Source organism: Micromys minutus (genome assembly GCF_963924665.1).
Source record: "Micromys minutus genome assembly, chromosome: 17".
Lineage (NCBI taxonomy): Eukaryota > Metazoa > Chordata > Mammalia > Rodentia > Muridae > Micromys > Micromys minutus.
This window is the reverse complement of record NC_137952.1, coordinates 38,407,009-38,434,182: the sequence shown is the minus strand read 5'-3', so window position 1 is coordinate 38,434,182 and position 27,174 is coordinate 38,407,009. Positions and strand designations below refer to the sequence as shown.

Genomic DNA, 27,174 nt, shown 5'->3' with positions numbered 1-27,174 from the left:
ATAAACAAAGAACTGTTCTCAAAGGCGTCAGGGTGGAGGGCAGAACATGCCGGAGAATGAGGAGGAATTCTAGAAGCTAAGCTGCCAACAAGACGAACTAAAGTGTGAATCAGATGCCGAGTCTGCACATCCAGTCCTGCCTCATGAATGGCCTCCCAGCCCTGCCTCAAAGGATGGGGAAGAAGGAGGCTCATTTTCAGGAGCAGAGAGACCAGAGCCAAAGGCATTGCTCCTCACCCAGACAATGAAGGGGAGGCTACCTAGGTATAATGGGCCACCCCTAGGATGTGGGTTTCCTGGGACCCTGAGGGCTATGGCACGTATCTTGTGAATATACAAATATTAGAAATTCAAGTGTGTTGAGAAGTGACAGGAGAAAGGGGCAGCTCCAGTATGCACAAAATGGATGTTTATTTGATGAAGTCTTCAATTTGATTAGATCTTGGATTAGTTAAGAACACTTAAAAATAAATTCAGTGACCATCAAGACCCAACCTCCGACATGGAACAGACTTTACTTCAAACGCTTCCTGTGTGAGGTCGCTCACTGCATTAGTGCCAAAGAGGAGGATAGAATGGCTTAGCTCCTCCTCTCATCCCCTCTTGAGTTCAATTAATGAATCTTATTTCCACACTGCTCTCAATCATTCAGACCCCCAAGCTTCTCTGACCTCATAAGAATCACATGCTACCATGTATCTCAGCAAAGACACTGAGGTCCCAGGTCCCTGCTGAATCAGTCCCTCTCTTAACCTTCCTGTGACTATGTAGCGTGGTTACCTGAACATAAATACCAACCTCTCATGCTCAATTCCCCAGTAATGCCTGTCCCTCCTGTACCTGTCAGTCCCTGACATTTGTGGGGACCCCAATGGGCAGTAACTAAGTATCCTGGTTGCTCATAGGTGCCAGTCCATTGGATCCTGGTTTCTCCTTGTATTGCTTCAGGTCATGTAGAATTTCTCTAGAGAAGAGCTGGGCAGTCACGTTAGCCAGTTTTCCTGTTTCCACAGCTCTCGGTGGGTCCCATCTGCCTACTTGGCCTCACAACCCAGCCTGTGATGCTGTTGTTGCTTCTTTAAAAGTCCTTCCAGCTCAAGTGGCTTGGACGCTGAGCATCCCTGATTGCAAGGTGTTCAGTGCTGAGTTGTTACGGTCCCACCTACAGGCTGGATGGTGGATTTCCCCCAAGAGTATCCATTATCTTCTTCACCTCACTCTTCTCCTCCTTGTTATCCAAATCTTCTCATAGGCTCCACGGTTTTGGGTCTGAAGAAGGACTCAGCATGCGTCTGATTTGCATTCTTTTGCCATTGCACTCAGCTAGCTGGAAGAAACATCAAGCCAATGCCTTCATCTCCTCCCTTCTACTTTCCTTGACAAGTTAGAGGTGAATGTATATGCTACGTCCACATTCCTTTTCTCCATCGTAAACCCTATCCCCCCTTATACAGGCAAGCTCTTTCTGGGAAAACAGTTCAGACTAATTTACGAGTTTCATTACCCACAATGCAAGCCCTGCAGCTGGCACCACAGCTGGCACCACAGATGGCTTTCCATCCCTATAGTGGCATATAGGGATTGCACAGTATTCTGTAGTTCACCAGAGGTTCGGGGGGGGAGCATCCCACATTCACACAGTAGGTAGCTCATCAAAGAACCATAGGCTCCGTATCATATAGAAGAAGATGACCGCCCTAATATTCCCCCAAGGACTCTGACAACTCGGCCCTGGCTGCATGTTCTAGCATTCTTCTCAAGGAGCGTGTAACTAGCAATGTCTCGAGGAAGGGCCAATCCATCACGGACATGTTCTCTCACACTGTCAGCAAAATCAATCCTCCCCCCTTACCTGTGTCAGGTACAGTGGAAACTGAACGTGTGTGGTTTATAAGAGACATTATGATAGGCAGTAAGAAGTAAAGGCGGCTACTCACCTCACGCAGTTAACTGTTTGCCTCAGGCTTCTTTGGAACATGGGTCATCCCTAAACCAGCAGGAAAAGGTCCAAGAGGACATTCCTGAGGATGAAATCACTTGGGACAGACAAGCGGGGAGGGGGTGGGGGGGGGAAGTGGCAGAAGGCTGTGTCACCATCGAAGTCCTGAGTAGTCTTTACTCTCAGGGAAGTCCTCAGGTGCTGGCCATGAGCTCTGCCTCGAGCCACTGGGGTTGTCACATCAGAGGAGAGCATCTGCCTTGCTCCCTTATGGGAAGAACCCTTTGCCTTAGACAATGCTATGTCTCCTGGGCATCGCTGGGGGAGGTCACAGTTGACAATGACAATTGGTTCTCACATCCATTCATGAGGTGGCATCATCCTAACGGCTACATTAAAGGTTTATCACATGCTGCTGGGCACACACACTCTTGGGAGGACTGAGTTCCATACACCCTCTTCCCCTGAAGTAGTATATAGCGCTGTAAGTGTGCAGTGGCTGTTTTGAATGCACAGGCATGTGCTAGCATGTTAATCAGAAACACCAGCACAGTGTTTAGAGCTGTAAAGGCAACTGGCAAAGAATAGAGAGGTGGGTGCCAGAGACTGGATCTGTGATAACCCTTGGTCTCAAATCAAAGCTCTCTATGCAGATTGGCGTTGGTGGAGAAAGCAGTTGCCAAGCTGCTGGGGAGACGGGAGAATGCCAAGGTCACTTCTTGGAACTAGACCTGGTAAGAGTAGGAATTAGGGACTCAATGTTTCAAGTGCTCTTATTGAAGTATAACATACAGGAAAAAGACACAATTTAGTAATATTAAAAAAAACACACTTTATACCTCTGTCTATGTATGTAATAGATAAATAGCAGTGACACCCAAAGTCTTGACTTCTAATATCAGGCTAGGCTCCCTTGGTTTTTGGTATGGAATATGGATAAAATCACACAATAGAGTATCCTTTATGGCTGTCTTCTTTTGTTCAACACCATGTGTATGAGATTCACCAGCATTGTTGTTTCAGAGATATGATTTTTGGATTCCCATTGCTGGCATTTAGCTATATAAACAGACCATAATCTACTCCTATTCATCTTTTGTGAATGAATTTACTGCTCTGATAATTCTTGTGTAGGTGTCTTGGTAAGCATAGTTTCCATTTCTGTTGGGCAAATACTTAGGAGTGGAGTTTTGGCCACTGGGGAGGCATCTGGAGTCCTCTTATGGTGACATCCACTTCCAACAAAGATGTCCTCGATTTAAAGGATTTGCTAAATCTTCACTTCACTTTAACTGACATATGGGGAAAAAATCAGATTTTGCACCTGGATATGAACCAACAGTCAATAGAAGTGACAAGCAGTGTAAAGCACACACACACACACACACACACACACACACACACACACACACACACACACACACAGGAGAGGAGGGCCAGGTACAAAAGAAAGTCACCACAGAAAAGGCCAAGTAATCCCAGACAACGCAGACAGGGTGACCCATTCTTAAGGATTCAGCAAGGTCCAGAGAAGCGGGAACAGATGGAGGAATGAAGCGTGGGTTCTGGGAAGCCGAGCCCCAGGTGAGGCCTCCTTTTGCAATACCTGGAATCCACATAGCCCAGGCTTGCCAACCATCTTAAGAGTGTGACAAGGGCGTGCCCTCCCTCACCTGCATAATTTCCCTGTGAGGTAGAGAAACATCTGGACAGATTGAGAAACTAGGAGGAAGAAGCCCATAAAGTTGCCCCCGGACAGAAGGAAGGTGCTGGAATAGTTTCTATGAGGAGCCACTTAGCATGTGTAGAGAAGGTAGATGCTGAACTTGCCTGGTGTGTGAAGCAACCTCATACACTTACCTCTTCACGGTCCAGAGCTTGTCCTTCAGAAAATCTTAGCCAGATTCTGAGCGAACTTCCATTCCAGTCTGTGCACATTCAAGAAAGTACTAATCCATAAGTCACAGTTTAGTAAGCTGGTGTGTAGAGAAAGATTTTTTCAGGCTGGATTGTGAGAAAAGAATGGTGCTTGTAGCCTTCCCTCTCACTGAGTTTCCTGATCCATGCGTCCAATAGGGCCAGGGAAATGGCACAGAGTGGAGAGGGCCTGGAGACTTAGGGACCTTCCAAGTGGTTTTCCTTCATTGTTGAAGTTGGGCCATTGGAAAATGGAACTTTATTATGAAGGTGTGTGGATGAGTCCTGCATGTAAGGACTCGTCCCTTGCCTGAGTGGTGTTGGCGAACAGGGTGGTAGGCATGCCCACAGGACGGGCTTCACATCATGAAGGCAGAGGACCTTGCCAGTTTTCCATAACTCCCATTGAATTACAGCCAACCTCACTGCTTCATGTTAACTCATAATTAGTCTAGCTTTATGCCAGGACTGTTTGCCACATTATCTGTGTGGGAAGGACATTATCTGGTTTGGAGTTTTTGCATCTTCACAGACATCAGCCAAACTAAACCAAGTTGGTTGAACACGAAACTTTTCCCTGGTGCCAGACTCAGTGGTGCAGTGGTTGAGCTATCTATCTATCTATCTATCTATCTATCTATCTATCTATCTACCTACCTACCTACCTATATATATATATATATATATATATATATATATATATATATATATATATATATATAGAGAGAGAGAGAGAGAGAGGGAACATCTCTGCTTGCTCTGCAGTGGGCACTAGCAGGTGGCACCCTTGGCAACCCCAAAGAGAGTGCTGAGCAGTGACTTCCATCTACGAAAGGACACGGAGTATACCAGACAGCAGTATCTTCAGGAGAGACCTGGGGGAGAACCCAGAAAGTCCACATGGTCCTGAGGATGTCTCAGGACTTGCACAGAACAAACAGGCACACGACCAGGATGTGTGCAAAGAGATGGTGTCGAGAACTGAATTGTGTCCTCATAAATGTGTAGGATGAGATTCTGACCCCGCCCCCCAGTACCTCAGAATGGGACTCTATTTGGAGATCAGGTCTGTAGATTAGGTGATTAGGATGAGGTCATATGTGTGAGCCATCATACAAAACCGAAGTCCTTATATGGAGAGATGACTATGACACAGACATGCACAGAGGGAAGCCCATTGCAGGGAGAAGGTGACCTCTGTGCCAGATTCCTGAGGGCCACAGGAAACCAGTGACAAAGCATTGCCATTGTATCTTTCTGGGAGACCTCATGGTGTGCCTTTGGGCAAGTGACAGGTGATCATCCATCCGCTTTTCTAACTGGAGACCTTTGTGAGGTCTTAATAAGGCCAGATGAGACAAGGGTGAGGCACAGGGACAAGACTGAGTCAGTGCTAAAGACAGGATCCCTGAAGGCAGTGGGCCTGGGTGAGGTGTCCTCTTCGGGGACTAGAATAACTGCTCATCTTCTTCCCTCTACAGAAGCATTATCTGTTCACTGTGAAAAACAGAGCTCCTGGGAAACAGAGCCCAAAGTATCACAACATATGGAAACACACACATATGATGTGTGTGTTTGTGTGTGTGTGTGTGTGTGTGTGTGTGTGTGCATGTGAGAGATTCATTTTGAGAAATTGGTTTATGTGATAAAGGAGGCTACGGCATCCCATGATCTGCTCTTCTCTAACTGAAGAGCCAGGAAAGCCAGGGTGTGTTTCTAGTCCAAAGGCCCAGGAATCAACAGCATTGGTGTAAACCCCAGCTGTAGGGCTGTACTGGCTGGTTTTGTGTCAACTTGACACGAGCTGGAGTTATCACAGAGAAAGGAGCCTCAGTAGAGGAAATGCCTCCATGAGATCCAGCTGTAAGGCATTTTCTCAACTAGTGATCAAATGGGGAGGGCCCAGCCCATTGTGGGTGGTGCCATCCCTGGGCTGGTAGACCTGCGTTCTATAAGAAAGCAGGCTGAGCAAGCCAAGGGGAGCAAGCCAGTAAGTAACATCCCTCCATGGTCTCTGCATCAGCTCCTGCTTCCTGACCTGCTTGAGTTCCAGTCCTGACTTCCTCTGGTGATGAACAGAAATGTGGAAGTGTAAGCTGAATAAACCCTTTCCTCCCCAAACTTACTTCTTGGTCATGATGTTTGTACAGGAATAGAAACCCTGACTAAGACAAGGACTGAGGAGGTAGACACCCCAGCTGATGCAGGGATGTAGGAAGCAGGGTGGGCAAATTCCTCCTCCCCACCTTTTGTTTCAGTCAGAGCCTCAAGGGCTTGAAGCTGAGCACACAGGGTGGTGGGAACACTCTCCTCACACTGCTATTGAGATAAATGCTAATCTCATCTACAAACACTCCCATAGACATACTCAGGTTAATGTTTAATCTGGGAAGCCCTTGACACATAAAAGTAATCATCACACTGTATTGTTCAGAAATATGAAAAAGTACAAAAGGAAATAAAAAAATCATCTTACAGTAACTACCACTGACAAAATAATTTCTGCTGCTTTCCTGTTTTCTTAAAAATACATATATATATATGTGTGTATTTATACATTTGTACGCTGAGCTTCATAGAATGATATACATAATATAATCTTTTATACTTTAATGATTCCTTAAGCAATGGTCATTTTTGAAGCACAATTTTTAGTTGCTGTGTGATATTCTATCACACGAGAATACTATATATGTATTTTAAAATTTAAAATATGCTTTAGTGCAGTGTTAAAATCAAGTTGGCTCTGAGGGTCAGAGTTCAGAATCGAGCGTTAGAAGGTTCCCCTTGGGAGTGCATATGCTCTGGCTGTGGTCAGTGGGATCTTCACAGTCTGAGATGGGTTGTCGGGGTTTAGTCATGGAGGAAAACAGCTCATGTGGTGAAGGGGCGGTTCCTATCTTGTGGATACAATCACTGAGAGATGACGTAATCATGCCAATTTCATCAATGGGTTAATCCATCAATAAGTTCACACTGAATGTGCTGTTGGGAGGAGGAGGTAGGTCCCTGGGGGTGTGTTTGGGGGTGGGGGGGTTATTCCTGGCCTGGTCCTGTCTGCCTCTTTTTCTGCTTTCTGACCATGAGGTGAGCATCCTTCCCACATGATCTGTACCATCAAGTGATCATGAACTGAAACTTCAGAAACCCGATCAAAGCCAGCGTTTCCTCCATCAGACTGTCTTTCGGGTATTGACAGCAGCAGGAAGTGTAACTAACACGTCTGCTGCAAGACGTTTCTGTAGCACTGGTCAGCATCTGGAGGCTCACCAAGAAGACACCTGGGAAGCTGTGGGGTGACTGTGTCGGGTGGATGCATTGGATCAAAGGTACCAGTGTGAAAACCTACTTATGTCTAGGTTTGAGAGGTACCCTGGCTTCTTAACACAACCAGTTCATCCTAAAGGAGGACTTAAAATTATCTTCATGATTTGGGGCCTTTGTAAGAAGTAATAACTTTATTGTAAAAATCTGTGCTATTTGCAGAGCCGAGAGAAAGAATTTAAAGGGAAGGCTCCTAGCCTATGCCTACCCCTCCTCTCCCTACCTGCTGCACCCTGTATATGGGTCACATCTCACAGATGTGAACACTTTAAGCTCATACACCTAAGCTATCTCTGAGTCTCTTTGTCCCTCATAGCCAAACTTCGGCTATCTGTATGACACAGAGTCAAATCTTCATGAGATGAAGTCCACCCAGGAAGAAGCAGACAAGTAAGGGGTATAAGAGGCCTGTCTTTGGGCAGAGGTTTCCAGCATCCTTGGTACCTGGATATGGGTTTGGAAAAAAGACAATGAGGTCAGAGGAGAGGCCTGCAGGGGACCCTTCAAGCACTCGGTGTATGACAAGGCTCAAACTTGGATCCCAGAATGTTTTGGAGAAGCCAGTGTCTCCGAAAAAGTGTGATCTGGGGCCCCGTGGGACAGCAATGGACCTCCAAGGCCCAATTCCCAAGCATCATGAAATGTTAAGCTCAGAAGCAGCAACTGAAAGAATCATTCCTGGGTTCACAGGATGAGAAGCAAGGGTCTCTTTCCACCAGATAGTGACCTTGAGGCAGCTACCCCCGGAAGTCCCTAGAAGCTATAATTCCAAAAAGAAGATTACTATCTATCTCTCGTATATCTCTTGAATTCACAGGGCCCATATCCATCTTAGAGAAGCCACATGGCCCCAAATGCCACCCTCCTTGTTCCCTTGCAGGACCTCTGTGCAACTTATACAGAGGAAGTGAGTCTTCTGAAGGTCCAAGAGACTGGATGGTCTTAGGGGTAAAGATAACACATGTGCAAGAGAGCCTGGGTCTTCTTGTTCACCAGTGAAGTTAGTTGATGATGTCAGTTCTATAGTAAGCTACAAGCCCCACTGACAGTAGAACACTAATTCTGGTGACTCGGAGACACTCCTTAGATGTAGCAGAAGGCAGGTGGGCCTGAGAGGTAGAAGGATTTCCATGAGTTAGTCAGGGCTACATAAGATCCTATCACAAACCACCCGCACAAACAGAAGAAGCAAGAGAGCTTAAGATTCATTTGCTGAGGTTCTGCACCCTCTCTTGATGACTCCACCCAATTCTCGTTCAAGGCTAGAGGAGTATAGGAGACTCGAACCTTGGTTTTCAGCTTCAGATCAGCGGTCATTTATCACCTGGGAGCTTGCAGACCCCACAGACTCTGGGACCTATAGAGCCCACTTCAGGCCTGCAGCCTCAAGGCCCACGTTTGACTAGCCTGGGTGACGTAGGCACATGCGAGTTCGAGAAGCCAGCATTGGTGGGATGGCTCCCATCCTGGTCAGTTAAATCTCTTACTAATGATGGACCTCAGGACTAGGGCTGGGCTTCATGGCTTTCACACAGCAGGGCTTACCCACCCCCCTCTACACGCCTTTTGTCACTTTCCCAGTTCTCTCCTTCTAAGAGAGTATTCCCAGACAGTATCTGGTCTCTGGCTTTGTGAGTATATTAGAGCTGGGCAGCCTTTGGTTTCTTGTTTTTCCAGAAGGGCTGTTACCTCAGTATTTGTTGGAAATTTCCAGGTCCCATCCCAGGTCTCAGGAATCAGAAACTCTATAGGTGGGACCCATCACTCTGTATAACAATTTCTCTAGGGTTTCAAATGCAGTTTCCAATGTGGAGACATACAAGGCCTTTACTAGTGGCCCATGGGTTCAACACAGCATCATCTAGGAACTTGTAAGACCCAGGAGTTGGGATCAGCAGATTCATATGTACATTCAAGTTCAAGGAGCCCTACTCCATTCCAGAGGCATCCTACAAAACCACGAGAGCCAGCCAGATGACGGTTTCCCTGGACAACGTGGGTAGAACTCACAGGAATGCAAAGGATGGAGATAAGCTAGAATAGCCAGCTCCCAGTGTGGGGTAGAGTTCCAAGCAACCAGAGAGGTCATCTGCAATACATGGAAATAATCACAAATTGTATGGGTCAGCTGGTCAGGTCAGACTGTAGGCCCAGAAAAGCTGGGATCCTGGATTAAGGCTCCTTAGTGGAGGAGATGGCAGTACAGAGCTATTTCCCTCCAAAGGCAGAAGACATTTTGAAGTCCTTGAAGGAGAAGTGGAGAAAAAGGCAGTACCTGGCTATTCTCTAGAGACTGTCATATTTACTTAAGTTCTTAAAAAAAATCTCTATGGGTGTGTTCATGTTTGGGTGCATGTGGAGGCTAGACATCTTCAGGAGCCACCTGCTTTGCCTATTTTGGTGACCGGTTCTCCGGTTGACCCAGAGCTCCTTGAGTAGGCTAGGTTGACTAGCCAGCAAGTCCATCTGTGCGGTGCTCGTTACCCAAGTGAACGCCATCGGGCCTGGCTTCTAAATGTGGGTTCTAGGGATTTCGTGGTCCTTAATGTCTGCCCAGCAAGCACTGACCAGAGCTGTCTCCCTCACATTAGTTAAATAACAAACATCTTTGTGTAGAACTTGCTCTTGAGAGACAGGCCGGCCAGGCGGTGACCCCAGCCGCTCACTCTGGCACGGTATTCTTGTTTAGTGGGGCAGCTGAGAAGATTATGGTTGCCCCACGATGAAGACTTTATTTCTAAATTAAGTAGGGAAATGCCCAAAGGGTAGCACAAAAAATGGTTAAGAACTTTCGTTAAGGACTGAGGGGCATCTCTGGTCATGTCGAGCTCTTGTGAGTTTGCGTTGTTCTTAGTTTTGTGGCTGATCTACAAACAGGTGTGAATCTTGTCCGATGATGCAGGTGAACCAGTGTGCTAAGACCTGTTCTGGTCAAAGCTGCCACCTTATACTGCGGATCTAGTAACACTGAACCCCCTGCCCCCGCCAAGTCCCCCCATCTCTCACTGCCTTCTGTGTACTCCTCCCTGACCTTGAGAAAAACCGCTTGCACAGGTCTCTGTCTCTAGGTGTCTCTCCTGCCTGGTGGAGTTGCTCCCTGCGAGCTCTCTTATATGGCCTGTGAAGTGTCAGGACCGCCTTAATTCTCCTGGTGGGATTTTCCCTAGCAGGCCTGCAGGGGGTGCCATCAGACAGGTGCATCTGTGGGATTCATTGTGGTTTCTATCACCTCTTCTTAAGGTTTTGTGGTTTCCATCATCTCAAGGTTTCATGCGTTCATACCTGACAGCTGCTCAGGAAGATTCCTTCCAGGCAAGCAATCACATGGTTGCACTGGTGCCTTCCCACAATGGACCCCTGTACAGTGAGCCTGTGCCTTCCTACAATGGGCCCCTGTACAGTGAGCCTGTGCCTTCTACAATGGACCCCTGTACGGTGAACCTGTGCCTTCCCGCAGTGGACATAGGTATTCAGAGTGAACTGCAGGTGTGGCCTTTTGGGCTAAAAGGTTGAACCTGAAATTGCAAAGCCTGAGTTATGGGGCTTTATTTAAAACAGGCACTCTAGAGCTTCCGTTTCATTTTAATCAAGAAAATCTATTTCTAAATGTGCACACCTGTAATCCCAGCACTCAGGAGGCAGAGGTGGGCAGATCTCTGTGAGTTCGATGCCAGTGTATTTGACACAGTGAGTTCCAGGACAGCCAGGGCTATGTAGAGATCTCCCGTCTCAAAAGAAAAAGAAGTTATGTCTAAGCCAGGCATGGGAGTTCACCTTTATAATCCCAACACTAGGGAGACTGGGGCAGGAGAATCGGTTTGAGTTCAAGTCCAGAGAAAAATCAACATGGATTGAGGGGGAGATCAGTATGTTTGCGGCCCTGGGCTCATTCACCACAGCATGGACCAAACAAATGAAGAGAGAGGGTGGGAGGGAGGGAGGAGGGATGAAGAGAGGAGAGAAAATGAGTCTGAATTCAGGACAAACAAATACTCCCCCTGGAGCTGAAGCAACGGCTCAGTGGTTAAGGCCAGCGGCTGTTCATCCTGAGTACCTGGTTCAAGTCCCCAAACCCACAATGGCTTACAACCATTTTCAGTTCCAGTGGATCTGACCCCATCTCTTGACCTCTGAGGGCAATGTATGTGGTGAACAGTCATATGTGTAGGCAAAAACACTGATACACATTAAAAAACAAACAAACAGAAAACCCTCTTCCGGAGCAGGAAAGCCCAGCCCCCCTCCCTGTCTCCCCTGCTTCCCCAGGAGTACTTCTGTGGTTCAGCGGGGCTGAGTGCAGTATAAGGGAAAGTACGAAGTCAGCGGAGAGGAGATGACTCAGAGCAGAGGTAAGACCTGAGGCCCTTCTGGGAGAGGGATGTGAAATGAGCCACTCCCTGGCTGGGATGAGCCCAAGCCACCCCGGTGACAAACACAGGGGCCAGGAGCATTGAAGAGAGAACAAAGCCCACGGGAGTTCATCATAGCTTTGATTTACTGTCAGATAGCAAACGTTTATAAACTTATGTGACAAAAAAAAAAATACATGCGAAGTTACAAATATAGAAAACGTGAAGTACATGCAGAGTCACAGACCAGCTAGGGGTCTACTTTGGGGTCACAAGGAACTGGGTGCGTGTTGAAAGCCCAAGGGTCACACTTAGTACCGGATGAAATGGCCAGTGCGTGCCACACATCGGGTGCTTTAGAACAGAAGGCCGAAGCTTGAAGCTCTATTTTATAGATTCTACACGGAACACCCACAGCTGAAGCGGGCTGAAGCTATCACCGGGTTGTGTGTGTTTGCTGGGGATATACAAAGCAATCCAAGGAACAAAGTTTGCCTTACTTATAAACAACGCTAGCACAATTTCTTTTCCCACTTTGGAATGGAGCCTTTTTTTCTCATTTGCAGCCTAGGAGAATTTTTAGATTGTCTCTTTGAGTTCCAGTACAGAAACTTAGGGCGCAACCTAATTCTAGCTTTTGATAATGAGATAGAAACGAAGAAATGCAAGTGTCTTCCTTTGTACCTTAACCATGTCTCCCGTCACAGGAGGACCATGTCTCTCCTCAGATTCAAAAATCTCCTGCTTCAATCCAAGGCAGGCTAAAAACCATTGTAGTGCCTAGGGACTGAAGGTTTGCTTTTAACATCAGTAGGATAATTTGATGTTTTTTCCTATTGTCTTCAATCAGCTATAGTAATGTTAGTAAAGAAAGAATTCCACATGTGGATGCTCTAGACATCCCAGATGGGAGGCTGTTTTCCAGGGCGCCATGCCCAAAGGGTGGCTTCTTTGGTTCTAGAACCCTTTGCCTACGCTAAGTTATATGTGTCTCTGTCACCATGTACTCTGGGTACAGTTCAGGGGTTACACCAGTATTTATCAGTAGACCAAAACAAAGCCCCAACTAGCCAGCGGTTATTTGGTGTTATATTCCTATTGGCCCGGTGTTAGCACTGGCCCATGCTGGACTCAATCAAAGGAACCTGAAGCGAATAGTGCCTGGTCTAGGGTCTACTGTACATTTCCCCGGGCCCATCCGTGCCAAGGGTATTAGCCTATGGGGGACAAAGAGAAGCAAGAATGAGACGCCACCTCAATTGAAAGAGCTACAGGTGGAGAACCCCTCCCCCAGCCTAGACCACGAGAACGAGAAGGAACGAGCAGGAAGGCCTCCCTCATCCCACGATCAGGAAGATGAGGAAGGAGATGAGGAGGATCACGGGAGGGGAGGAGAAAAGCACAGCGCTGGACCTTCTCCCGTCGTAATAGGCCTGGGACTCCTTCTGGTACTGGGTGACACACATCTGCTCCACCACGCGCTCCATCATCTTCACGTCGGTCTCCGTGAAGTTCTCCCCCTTGGTGGTGGTGGTGACCGTGTGCTGTTTGATGGTGATGTTGACGCAGTCATGCACAAAGTTGTTCTGGTTACTGTACTGGTCCACCGGCCTGTAGTACACTTGGTTAGGGTAGCGGTACATGTTTTCCCGGTAGTAGCGGTCCTCCCAGTCATTGCCAAAATGGATCATGGGCCTGCTCATGGCACTCCCCAACATGTAGCCACCAAGGCCCCCCACAACGGCCCCGGCTGCGGCAGCACCTGCCACATGCTTCAGGTTGGTTTTTGGTTTGCTGGGCTTGTTCCACTGGTTATGGGTGCCCCCTCCTTGACCCCAGCCACCGCCATGGGGCTGACCCCAGCCGCCACCATGAGGTTGGCCCCAGCCACCACCATGAGGTTGGCCCCAGCCGCCACCATGGGGCTGCCCCCAGCCACCACTCTGAGGTGGGTAACGGTTGCCTCCAGGGCTTCCCTGCCCAGGGTACCGGCTTCCACCAGTGTTCCACCCTCCAGGCTTTGGCCGCTTTTTGCAGAGGCCGACATCAGTCCACGTAGTCACAAAGAGGGCCAGCAGCCAGTAGCCAAGGTTCGCCATGACGGCTGATCTGCAAAACGAAGAACAAGGCATCAGTGTCCAGCACTTAGGCGGAAGCTCCCTGACGTCTGCAGAACAAATGCCTGAAAGTCATGGCGTCAGCCACCCTCTGTGGCTTTTTCTTTAGGAGAAAAGTCAAAAGGACACAGCTCGTTCCCATCCTCTTAGGACAGATTTGACAAGTGTTTCGCTTGTTCCCTAAAGATGAGAATGACCCAAATGGTAAACGACATCTGGTCTGGGCAGTTTTTCATGGTAGTTAAGCCATGGTGTTGAGCTTCCACAGCACAGTGGAATTTGGAACTGGGTATGATCTAGTGGGGAGCCTAGCACTTGTACTCAAAAAGAAGGCCACTATACCTGACCCAGGGTCCTGTGGGGTGCAAGCCTCTACATGGGGGAAACCTTTATTCACAGATGTAGACCTTAGTCCCCAGAATTCAAAAAACCACCTTCAGGGGCAGCCGTGTGGCTCTGTGAGTACATCTGTCCTGAGTAACAGAATGCCACCAGCGCTGAGGCAGGGTCAGGTCAGGAGGACTTGAGGAAAGCTGACTCAGTGTTTGAGCCCTGGAGCAGGGAACGACTCTCTCGAAAGCCAGGCGTGAGACACTTGGGAAGTAGAGGCTGAAACAGGACGGCTGTGAGTTCTAGAAAGTCTGGGCTTTCCAGCTCATGTCCCCAAATCCAAACTAAACCAAGAGCATCTGTTTTGTTGCCATTTTCATGGACAAGGTCAGTGGCAGGCACAGAGGCGGACACATGGGCAGCTGTCAAGTGAAGGAATTATTGTCCCCTGAGCACATTAAAGCCAAGAATCTCCTTGAGGAAACTCTCAACCTAGGTTTATCAGAGACAGAAAACATTGATTGAGGTTTTGGGAGGCTCACTTGAGAGCTCCTCACTCTCTCCATAGACAAGAGAGACAGACACACTAGCTATATTCTAAGAAGCATAGTGGGTCTCACATGTGGAAGTCTGAGTTCAGCATGAATGCCTTTTTTTTTTTTTTGAGATAGAACTGCTTGGTTTTGCTTTGAACTCATGGAAATCCTCCTGCCTCAGCCTCTTCAGTACTCAGATCACAGATATACACCATTACAACCAGCTTAGTATTAATATTTGAGTGGTTTGCTTTCTTCTGATTTTTGGTACAGAAAGGGTAGTACAGTTCAGAAAACAACAGACACGCCAAACAGCCTCACCCTTTAGTTACGGCCCTCCATAGAGTGTACCTTCATCAAATATAGCCTTCTTTCAGATCAGTGATCTCATTCACTGGGTTCTGAGACCAGATCCAAGGGCAGAAGCTAAAGACAACACTGACCACTGAACAGTATTACTACACCCTAGGTCAAAACATACCTCCCCAAATGCCAGTAAGCCATAAAACCTGAAAGTCCTGCTTCCAGCACTGACAATGTCTTCACATTGAAAACATTAGAAAATTACTTTTCAATTAAATTGTATGACGTATATGAGAAAAACTGGTAAGGAGATGGCTAACAGTCTGTTCCTATTTCTACTTAAACCACTGAGATGGCAAGAGCTGTCAGAAGCAAATCAAAATTTACTTAGAAAACATAAGCCAGATTAAAAGACTGAGGCCAGACCAGCTGGTATTTCTGGAAGTTTCTTCTAGTGAGGGTCAGAGGGCCAGACACACTCCTAGAGCTCCAGCTGTGAGCCTTTCAGTTCTGTTCCCTGGTTCCTGTTTTCTCATGGTCCAGCTCATGATCTCCATGTGACTGTCCCCTCACTTTTGGTCTCAGTCTATCCTGGACTTCATGGTGAACCCATATAAACCCAACACATGGTAGGCTAAGACAGGGGTACAAGTGTTGGGGGAGGAATCAGTGATAGAGCACTTTCTTAGCTTGTGTGAGGTCCTCGGTTTGATCCCCAGAACCCCAATCAATTAATCAATCAATCATTCATTCAATCAAAAACCAACCAATCTCTCAGTCTAAATGGTGTTTATGGAAACCAGTTTTCCATTCATGCTACTGAGCCAAACCTAGCTGCAAGTTTTTGAGTTTTTCTTAGTCTCAGAATACACGAAACTATTAGCAAACCTTTTGCAAACCTTTCTGGTTCTATCTTTACAGTGAATCTTAAGCCCATTGGGTTTTCACGGTCTCAACACTACTATCTTGGTTGGTGCCTCCATTACTGCTCATGTGAATCCTCTCACATCTGTCCATCTGTCCTCCTTGTCTGTCCCCCACACTGCCCAGCTCCTCCTGTCTTGTGTTTTCCTGTTAACACGTGGTCACACTGTACTGCTCCTCCAAGAGGCATTCTTCTATATCCAGGTTAAAATACAAAGTCCTGGCCACACTGCCTGGTTGTCCCAGGATTTGACTTCACTCCCTTCTCTCCCCAGCCTGCTTAAACCTGTTAGAAACAAAGAATACCCTCAGCTACACAAAGAAACAGATGGACCAAGTGAGAGTATCTTGGCAAGGTGATTTCTTTTTGAAAAGAGGGTGCTTCAGAACTGCAGAGCTGCAGAGCCCACGGCAGCCAGAAGTTCCCTCATGTCTTATCCTGACACAGGTGGTGATTGTGTCTTTGCCTCATTGGCTGGGATCCTACCTCACAATCTTTTCAGATGGGCTAGTTCTAAAAGAATCAGCACAAAAGAAATGAAGGGAAAGGAGAAAGGGTTGGCTGTCATAGGCCATCAGGTTCTGGGAAGGAAGGCGTTGTAGGGAGCTGGGGCTTTGTGTAAACAAAGGTTTTACCGGGTAGGGGAGATTAAAAGATCTGGTTAAAAGTGTTACAAGGTCAGGGGGATTAGGGAATCCAGGCTGGCTACCTTTAATAGGAAACAAGCATCCCTCATAAACCCCAAAAGTGGGTCCCATCTCTGGGTCTTTGCTACTTCCTTGACCTTGGTACCTCCTCTTCCAAGGAGCTACTCATAGGGCTCTCAGATGCTAGGATCAGGGCTTTCCCTGCTTCATTTCTTTCCAGAGCAAGAAATATGCTTGATGCAGGAGTTACTGCAGACACCCCATTTTCTCCACCCTGGGACAGGCTCCCCCAGGGCAGAGTCTTGGGTCTGTTTACCAAAGTGTCCCCACAGTACCTGGTCAACAAACACATACCGAAGGTGCTGAAGGAATGACAACAAACACATCTTTATAGGAATATAGCTAACGGGCAACTAGGAATCAGTATTTGCAATAAAGGGTGAGGGAAGAGTATATTTAAAAATTTACCAAACACTCTTTCCTAAAACCACCAGCTAATTTTACTGCTTTACTGAATTAAGCAAGCACATTTCCTATGCCAGCCCCTGTGGTAGGCTCAGGCTGTCTGAAGATGCAGAAAGACAGGGTGGGGGCAGAGCCGGCTGCCGGGAAGCATATTGAGTTGGGCTTTGCATATGCTTCTTTAAGGCTGTAATGGATCCCAGCCAGGGGTGAGGCTCAGGGGAAGAGCATTTGCCTGAACATGTCCTAGTACCTGTCTATTGCCCTACAAAGGGGAAAAGTTACAGTTGTGTGATCTGGAGAGAGTCAGGAGTGAGAAATGACACCACACAGGAATACGGAAACAGGGGAGGAACTGACATAGAAGGTGATGGGGACAGACAGCAGCTATAGTGCGGTGGGTGGGGTTAGAGGGACACTGGCAGAGCTGAGGACACCTGAACCTGGAGCTCTCAGGTGTGCAGTGGAGAGGCAGGGACGGGTCAGGTAACAGGGCCATCCGTGCACGGCGAGCAGACCTCTGGGACAAATTTCAGCTGTCATTCTTGGTCTAACCTTACAACAGCCCTTTTAGTCTCGAGACGCCTGTCTGTGCTGCTGCTGAGGAGATTATGGAGGTCTGACCTGGGTCTGACTGAAGAGTTTGGGTTACTTTTCAGAAGAAACGTTCGAAAAGCAGGGACTTTGTGTTCATGTGCTCAAGCTGCCCAACGTGGAAGCAGAGTCTTGCGACTCAGTGGGCAGTCCCTGGGGGAACACAGCGTCTCATATAAATGTCGAGAGACGGACAGACTCTATCTGGGAGCCCAGCTTCTGGACTAGGCAGTTACATGGACAGAACACAGAAAGTGCATCTGGGGGGAGGTGGATAAGGCACCTGCTTTTGGCTACACGGAAGTCAAGCAACATGTGGGCGGAGAGCTTTAAGCATCTGGCATAAGAAACAGCCACCAAGTGGAGTCATCAGCCTGGAAGCTGTCCCCGTACATACAACAGGACACCAGAGCCATGTTTGCCAGTACTGAAATGGACATTAGATAATGTTGGAGAATTATAAAATATATCAAGATGGAGTCATTTCAAAATCAGCTGAGAACAAGAAAAAAAATCATTTAATCGTGGACTTCCTATACAAAATCGTTTCTAAAGAGGAACTCAAACTTTACACCAGGCCTAAGGGGGCTTAAATACTAACTTCAAAGCCCTTGTTCTAAAAATAAGGCCACCCACGTGACTAGTTCCTGGGCTGTGGATGTAGCTGGTGGCAGTGCATCTGCCTGGGTTCCAGCCCCAGCTCTGCAAACAATTGTTGGTTCATTAGGTTGCTGGGGAGAAAGATTAGATTTCTGAGTCTATGGCTGTGTTGTGATGTCATCTAAGATCTTTTAGTAAGTACTTAATGAAGGCCATTATCCATATTTTTCACCCAGAACACTCCTGGATCAGCAGCAGTATAAACTTCCTTAGCTTGTTAAATATCACAATGAAACCAGGAAATATAATGGTCTTTGAATACATTCCTTTTAAGAGCAGAAGCAGAGAGAGAGAGAGAAAAAAAAGCTCTTCCACTGTTCATAGACTCAAGGTGCCATGTTTAAAGATGAAGAAATCGCAGGTGCAGGAACTAGAAGGAAAGAAGTCATGCTGACCTCATTTTAAATTAACATTATTCTAACAGGAGATAAGGGTGCTGGCACACACCTTTAATCCCAGCCCTTGGGAGGTAGAAGCAGTGGATCTCTAAGTTGAGGCCAGCCTGACTTACAAATGGAGTTCTAGGACAGTCAAGGCTACACAGAGAAACCCTGTTCTAAAAAAAAAACACCAAAATCCAAAGCCAAAAAAAAAAAAAAAAAAAAAAAAAAAAGACCCAAGCAGACAAAATAAATACAGAAACAATAGTGGAATCTGCAAGGTTTCAGGACACAGGACGAATGTCTTACTTTTCTATTGCTGTGACAATTCACCATGCAGAAGGGTAGCAGCTCATCACCATCATGGGGGACAGGGAGCTTGGCAGCAGGCAGGAAGGTGTGACAATACTGCAGTGGCTAGAGTTCACAACTTGATCCCAAAGCAGAAGGCAGAGAGAGCTAACTGGCAACAAACCCATGGAAACCTCACAGCCCGTCCTCCAGCAAGGCCACACCTCCCAATCCTTCCCAACAGCCACCAACTTGGAACCAAAATACTCAAATGCCTAAGATTTATGGGAGCATCTCATTCAAGCCACCACAATGAATAAACAGAAACCAATATCATTTCTATACCAGCCACAATTAGCTAGGGGGAAAAAAAAGATATTCACATAGCAAGCAAATGGTAAAATATCTAGAAATGACAAAACTAAATAAAAAGTGATTTTATATGGCAGAAATTCAAAACTCCAACTCTAGGTTGATTTTTCTGAATAACCTAATAAACACTCATGGAAAAAAGACATATTTACTAATCGGAAGTCAACCTTAAAGGAAAAAAGAGAGGGGAGAATGTAGCACATCAGACTTAAATCATACTACAAAGCCATTTTTAAAAACAGTACCATAAAGCCAGCAAAATTCAGAAACAGATCAGCAGAATAAAGTTCAAATATAGAAGTATGTATACATTCTATAGAAGTATTTCTTGTACCAATGGGTACAATGAGAAACCAATAAGGAAGAAAGGTTTGATGGTCCTGGGAAACTGGAGAATTATCCAAATGAACCCCTAACCCCAAACGCAAAAGTAGACTCTAAATAGACCACAGACCTAATAGTGAGCTAGGGAGATGGTGCACCAGCTTAATGCTCTCAGGCAAGATGGCCAAGTTTTAGGTTAGTCTGGACGACACAGCAAGGCCCATCTCTAAATGTAAAAAACAGTAAATAGGCCACTGAAAACAATCGCTTTCCAAGGTACAAATGGTCAGTAAACCGGAGAAATGTTCAGCATCTCTGGCTGTCACCTCACAGAAGCAGAACTTACACAGTGAGTCCATCTTACCCAGGTTAGAAAGTCTACCCTAATACAAATAACAAAAGCTGGCAAGGATGAGGAGAAAAGAGAGCCCTTACACACTGCCACAGGACTGTAAATTAGACCTCACTGCAGAGAAGTGTGTAGGTTCTGTAGAAAACTGAAACTAGATCTACCATGTGACCTAGCTATACCATCCTTAGGTATTTCTCTAAAGGGTTCCAAGCTAGCACAGCAGAGATGCCTGCCTGCGGGTGTTTATAACAGCACCATTTACCAGAGCTGAGTCTTGGAACCAAACGAGGTGCCTATCGACAGAGAAGGGGATAAAGACAATGGGGCTTTATTCAGTCACGAAGAAAAGCAAAAATCATGCTGCTTGGAGGGAAATGATGCAACCAGAGGTTATCATTTTAAATGAACGAAGTTGGGCAAATGTTGCAGGTTTTCTCTCACATACGGTTCCTAGATTTTACATAGGTATATAAAATAATGTCTGTCTGTCATGAAAGGGCAGAGAACCTGTCTATGAGAAGACTAGGAGGCAGGAGAAGGAAGAAAGGGAAGGTAGCAGGAATGGCTAAAGTACATTATATATGGTATGAAATGTTCTTACCTAACTCAAATCTATGTACATTAACTGTACATCATTAAAAAGAACTTCCTACCATTGCCCCGAATTGTGTATGTCCATGGTATATGCATGTATGCATGCAAGTGAGCATGCATGTGTGTGCATGTGTCTGATATTCAAATACAGACGAACGAATGTCTTTGTGAGCCAGAAGGTAAAGAAAGGCTTTCCAGACACGCAGACACAGAGCACAGGCAAAGCCAGAGGGGTGAATTTGATGAACAACAACCAGGAAATCCTGTTCAACACTATGATGTTGTCAAGATGGTGAACTCATGGGGGTCCAGGAACCCACACAGCCACCCGGAAGACATGAGTGGTATAAATGGATAGTAAGAATAAAAACATTAATGATTATGCAACTAAAAAGGAAGACCATGACGAGAAAATTTCAAAAGGAACTGTTGTCTTTGTAAGAAATAATTTACTAAGTAGACGGAGAACATGTGGGCTTTCTAAGGGAAACGAAGAGTTATTTGATAGTAAAGACACACGTGTACCATTAGAACACACAGCAACAAAGCAGAGTTGTAGCTCAGTGGCAGAACACTTGGCTAGGATGTGCGAGGACCTCAGTTCGAGTCCCAGCATCAAAAATAAACAAACAAAACCACCCCAACATGGCTGCTGTAGGTTGGACACGAGGAAGAGAAAATATGATCAGAACGAGAAAGCTTTAGAAGGAGAGTAACTATACACTACACTTGTTTTATGAACTAAAAATCTCTGGGAAATGGGCACCCTTCCCATTGACTTTAGAATGGATCCGCTCAACATGTCTTCATGGAATAAGCAGTAAGCAGAGCTGGGTATGGTGGCATACGCCTAAAATCCTAGTAGGAGAAAAGGTTTTTCATTACTGAGATGAAAACATCAAGCCTACTGCCATTTTTTTTTTTTTTTTTTTTTTTTTTTTTTTTTTTTAGATTGTTCAAGGAGCTTACGGAGTTGTGATCTCCTATGTGAAAACAATGGAAATCACCTAGAGAGGTCTGTGGGTGTTAAAAGAAAAGTGAGCTCACTAGAATGGCAGTCTTTGAAACCTGCTGCATCTAAAGCCACTGGGGTAAACATTCCATTCACAACAACGTTAAGAAACACAAACGATCCAGGGTTCAGCCTCAATACAAACAGCAGACTAATTGAGGAAAGCCAGACAACTTTGCTGAGATATTAAAAATACTAGGGGGCTGGAGAGATGGCTCAGTGATTAAGAGCTCTGACTGCTCTTCCAGAGGTCCTGAGTTCAAGTCCCAGCAACCACATGGTGGCTCACAACCATCTGTAGTGAGATGTGATATCCTCTTCTGTTGTGTCTGATGACAGCTACAGTGTACTCATATACATAAAGTAAATAAATATTTTTTTAAATACTAGAAAAAGTATAAGAGATGCATTAATGGATTTTAGAAACCAATATAAGAAGAGATTGCAATTCTATCCAAATAATCAGAGTCAATGGTATTTTATCCAAATTCAGAGGACTTTAAGAAACATGGCACAGTGACACTTGTAGGGCGTGGTGTCCACAAATGCAGTCCCAGTGACTGAAAGGTGGAGGCAGGGGGATCAGGAGCTCAGGACCAGCCTTAGTTACAAAATGAGTTTGAGGCCAGGCTGAATTAAGACCCAGTCAGACTTCCCTGCCTGTCTGCCTAAAAGGGACTGGACCAAGGATTTAGCTCAATGTTAGATCATTTGTCTGGTACATGGAAGACTCTGAATTTGTTTCCCAGCACTAAACAAAACAACAAATAAACAAACCAACCAAGCAAGCAACCAACCAAAAAATATATTGACCCGTTTCTGCAGTCCACTAAGGCAGGGCTGAGATTCAGAATACATACAACTTGAAGTTTAATCCATTAAGTTATGAAGCCAAGAAAACAATACACACACACACACACACACACACACACACACACACACACACACACACACAGAAATAAACAGGCACTCAGACATATATACATACACACACAAATGTACACAGACACAATACACACACGCAAATACATGCAAAGAAAGACATACATACATACATACATACACACACACATATATACATACATACATACATACATACATACATACATACACACATATACATACATACATACATACACACACGTACACATATATATATATATATAGATAGATAGATAGATAGATATAGATATATATACAGACAGACAGAAACACACAGTCTCTACTCTCCACTCCTGGGGGAAAATTTCTGCCTCTCTTGTGCTAAGTATAATTAATTAATTTCTCATCATTTGATGTCACTGGTCCTTAAGGAACTGGGTCAAGCTATGAAAGATAATGGAAAACATTTCAGGACTTCAAATGGTATCTTCAGGCCCATCCCTGGATTAAATAGAGTAAAAGGGTCCCTAAGTTGACTCACTGCCAGAGCTACTTTAAGAACTTCTGAAAAAAACATCAGCTATCCTCCCAGGACAGCGTGGAAGTGTTTAAAGATGGAATGGGAGAGGTTGGAAAAGCCTCCCACAGAGTCTGCTGCCTGCCTGCCCACCCTCCTTCCCTCCCTCGCAAAGCTAGGTCATCCAGAACTCAACATTTTACACTTTCTGTTGAGAGGATGCAGCTCCTTTGGAGTAGCCACACAATGTTGCAGCAGCGGTGAGCAAAGGACTATTTAACACAACAGAAGTTCTCCCAGGTTTAAGAGCTAATAATGCATACACTGTCCATTTATGCACTACTTCATAAATGCTGTGGCCATCCATCCCTGCTTTAGATACGGATGTGTTTTTATGTATTTATTATGCAGGAGCTCACAGATGGAATGGGAAAGTTCAGAAAAAGCAGCTGCGTGCAGTGACCTGACTGGGAACTCAGAACACAACTACAAGGTTGCATACAGGGAGTTCTAGGCACATGAAACCCTGCCTCAAAAGCAACACTGAAGCAAAACCAAAAATCTCAACCCTCAAACCAAGAACGAACAAAAGAAAAAGCCCAAATGGGGGCTGGAGAGATGGCTCAGCGGTTAAGAACACTGACTGCTCTTCCTGAAGTCCTGAGTTCAATTCCCAGCAAACACGTGGTGGCCCACAACCATCTGTAATGGTATCTGATGCCCTCTTCGGGTGTGTTTGAAGACAGCAATGGTGTAGTCAAATATGTAAAATAAGAAAATAAATCTTTAAAAACAATTAAATAAAGCAAAACCAACCAACCAACAAACAAACAAAAACAAACAAACAAACAAAAAAAAAAAACCACCCTTCACACTACCTTTTTTACTTGGTTGAGATTTAGCATAAAACTGATTATTAATTATCATTATTTTTAAAATGCTCACAGTTCCTTGGCCTGGCACAGTTCTCGAGAAAGCAGTGACCCTTGTCCCACAGAATCAAGCTGACTTTACAAACAGCAGTACACAGTAACGTGTAGGTCCCACATTACTAGATGGCCTCTGGAGCCAGTGTGGTCCTTAGTGTTCTGGCCCCATTTCCCCACACAGCTGGTGATTTTCAACCCACCAACCCCAAGGCCATTATGATTCACAGGGCACTTACAGTCTGCCTGGCTTTCCTGAACTGGGCTGGTACCACTAGGAAGGCAGCAGTGCTTCAGCTCCGTTGAAATGGTTCTTTTGAAATATATTCGGGAGTCCTTTAAAACATCAAAAAGAAAAAACTAGAATTGACAAACAAGTCCTAGAACTGAAATACAATCTAATCTAATATGCAAATTATCAAACCAATACTGAATAGTCACACAAAATGGAGCAGGATTTGAAAATGGAAATAAGGGAGGATGAAACATATTCCAAAAGGCAAACAGGGCACAGTCTGTTATTCTAGACACCAAAAACCTAGTCCTGGGTTCAGTCCCTGGTATATCAAGAAGGCTGTGAACTGTTTTCCGTTTTTTTTTTTTTTTTTTTTTTTCCAAATAAGTTAATATAAACAATACAGCAGCAAACATAAGGCCAAGGTCAGACATATCTTCTGAGCTTTGGCATTCCTGCTCTTCTGGGCTTTTCACTTCAAGAGTCCAGGAGAGCCTTGGTCTCCTAACCTGTACTTTGACTCCCAGCTTTTCCCAGTGATACACGGAGTTTAAACTGAACAGGGCTCATGACAGTATGGCTCCCGTAATGAACCTGTCAGTGTCTTAGCTGCTCGGCTGTTCAACATTTAGGTTGATTTTTCACTGGGATCTATTTTTTCTCTAACTGCTGACCATATGGCTTCCTCAGCCCTTTGTTTGTTAGTCCCATTGCAGGTAAATTGCCGGAAGTGAGGTTTCTGGGTCATATACTAATAATACCTAACCAGATTGTTTTACCGCTGGGCACAGTGGCTTATGCCTGTACCGGAGCATTCTGGGGAATCGCAGGGAGGATTGCCACAAATTTGAGGCCTGCCTGGTCTGCATAGCACATTCCAGGTACATATTGAAAGCCTGTTAGGATTTGGTTCTGAGCTCCCCTGTGGCAGAGGATCACGCCATCACCCATAGCTCCAGCTCCAGGGCATCCAAAACTCTCTTCTGACCTCCACAGAACCAGGCATGCATACATACATGCTTATGTGCAGCAAAACATTCAAGCACATACAATAAATACTGGTCCCTTAAATAAAGGAATAAATGAAAAGAAGCTCGGGCAATGCCCAAGTCATAACATTGGTTGAAAAGCAACCGTTCTAGCTTTTAAGTAGGGCCACCTGCCCCCAAACCTGAACATGGTGGTTTCAGGGATCCTCTAGGTTAGGGTTGCTGTTGCCATCGTCTCTGTCTATTTAATAGATGTAAAGACAACAAACAAACTTGCTCTGATTTGCATCTTATTCAGAAAATGACTCATCGTTTAGTCCCCGCTATAAATAATATGGAAAACCTGTATCAGATTCAAATACAACACAAATCATCCCTTTGCCCCTTGGAAGCCCTCGGATGTGTGTGTAAGTAAAGTTGTTCCCTTTCTTCGTTGAATAGTTAATTTTTCCAGATGTCTGGCATTTTAATGCAAAATTTTGATTCCTGTTTGTGGTATAATTAAATTTGCACGTCTTTAATTCCATTCTCCCAGGAGTTTCTCCTAGGGAAACGGGGATTCAGTACACCGGCAACTGCTATTAAGCCACGATATTCAAAGTACAAGAAAATAAGACAGCCATAAAAAACGCCTTGGCAGGGCAGTGAAGGCGCACGGCGGCGTTCAGTATGAAAACTGAGCAAGGGAGCAATGACTGTGTGGCTGAGGGTGGATGAGACCGTGGTGCCATCACGGGGTAAAATCATGTTCTCCGTAGCTATTACAAAGACAGAAGGAAACCGCAAAGGGCAGTCAAAAGATGCCATCCCCCACCCCCAGCGATGTTGAACTGTGAATCAGGCTCAGGATAGAAAAGCTGGCTCCCGGCTTCGCTGCCCTGGGATTCGGTCCCTCCAGGAGTCGCGCAGCAGCGGGTGCACAGTCACCTCCCAGCCAGGCTCAGCCCCAGTTCCAGCTCCCCCGGCCTTAAGGCCCCGAGAGGCACTGTGAGCCGAGCTTGTCGACCGGAAGGCCGAGCGCTCCGCGAGGCCTGGCTTCAGCAGCTCGCTTACCTGCCACAGACGCGACACGAGACGACGCCCAGACTTGATCTGCTTCTCTGACACCGCGGGGGAGTGGGGCGTGGGGAGGGGCGGGGCAGGCAGGGAGCTGGGCGGGGCGTGATGCTCACCAATGGCCGCGCAGCGTCTCTCGCGGGGTGGGGGTTGGGGGACATGAGTCACCTCTCCGGACTGGCTTAAATGCTTGTGTCTGTTTAAACCGCCCCCGAGTGTCAGCACTCCCTGACGACGCTCGCCGACTATAAAAATCATCTTTAATAGAAGACTGATCCAGAACCCAGTGCTCCCGTTACATAATGGGTAGTTGAGAAAATGAAAGGTTACCTAACGGAGAAAGCAATCGCTGAACTTTGGTAACAAATTGGTAAAGAGGAAGATTTTCGACATTTCTCCATAAACTATAAAAGGCTTAGAGGCTTAGAGAGTATATTGGCCATTGTATGTTGGTTTATTTATTTTTCTGTTGATTCCTTCTTTCCCCTTCTTTCCTTTCTCTCCTTCCTCTTTTTTCCCTTTAAGTTCGGAGACAAAGCGTCATAGCCCAATTGGCCTGTTCTACCCACTAAGTAGTTCAAGCTGACCTCAAACTCAAAGCAACGCTTCTGCCTCAGCTTCCTGAGTTCTAGGATTATAGACATGTACCACCGTGTTCAGCTCAATTAATCACTTTTGGCTTTTATTGTGTCCAAAGGAAAAATGCACTCCATTTACCAGCTCCCACCGAACACAGCCTGAAGTAGCTTAAAGGAAAGGATGTTCTCGTTCAAGATGCCTGCTGATTTGAACAGGTGAAAGTCTGCAATCAGGAAGTTGAGGCAGGGGACTCTCAAGTTCAAGGCTGATCTAGGGAACATAATGAAACCTTGCTTTAAAAAGGGGAGGGATAGGAGCTGGGGCCATGGTTCAGTTCCCAAGCATGAGGACCTGAGTTTGGAATCCAGGGACCACTGGACAGTGATTGGGGGAGACATGGCATTGACCTCTGACTTCCACACATAGGTTGACATGCACCCTCATGTACATGTGCAGACAGCCCCTACACATTAACAGACCCTCATGCCATGGATATAAATTGCTGCCAGTACTGGGACAGAAGGGGTCATAAACCACAGGGAAAACATATCTCCAGTCCTCT

At 45.9% G+C, this 27,174-nt stretch overlaps 1 protein-coding gene across 1 annotated transcript; it reads right to left on the bottom strand.

Annotated features, from left to right (window-relative positions):
• Window positions 1-11,657: 11,657 nt before the first annotated feature.
• PRNP (prion protein (Kanno blood group)) lies at window positions 11,658-26,106 on the bottom strand. The gene is made up of 3 exons (XM_080931225.1): window positions 26,031-26,106; window positions 23,993-24,089; window positions 11,658-13,638 (listed from the first exon to the last, which is right to left on the bottom strand). The coding sequence occupies exon 3, from the start codon at window positions 13,626-13,628 to the stop codon at window positions 12,867-12,869; it is 762 nt and encodes a 253-aa protein (XP_080787351.1). The 5' UTR covers window positions 13,629-13,638; window positions 23,993-24,089; window positions 26,031-26,106; the 3' UTR covers window positions 11,658-12,866.
• Between the last annotated feature and the right edge of the window lie 1,068 nt (window positions 26,107-27,174).

Bases quoted from the DNA above. Each gene is read 5' to 3' on its own strand.
- PRNP (XM_080931225.1), bottom strand. From the start codon at position 13,628: ATGGCGAACCTTGGCTACTGGCTGCTGGCCCTCTTTGTGACTACGTGG.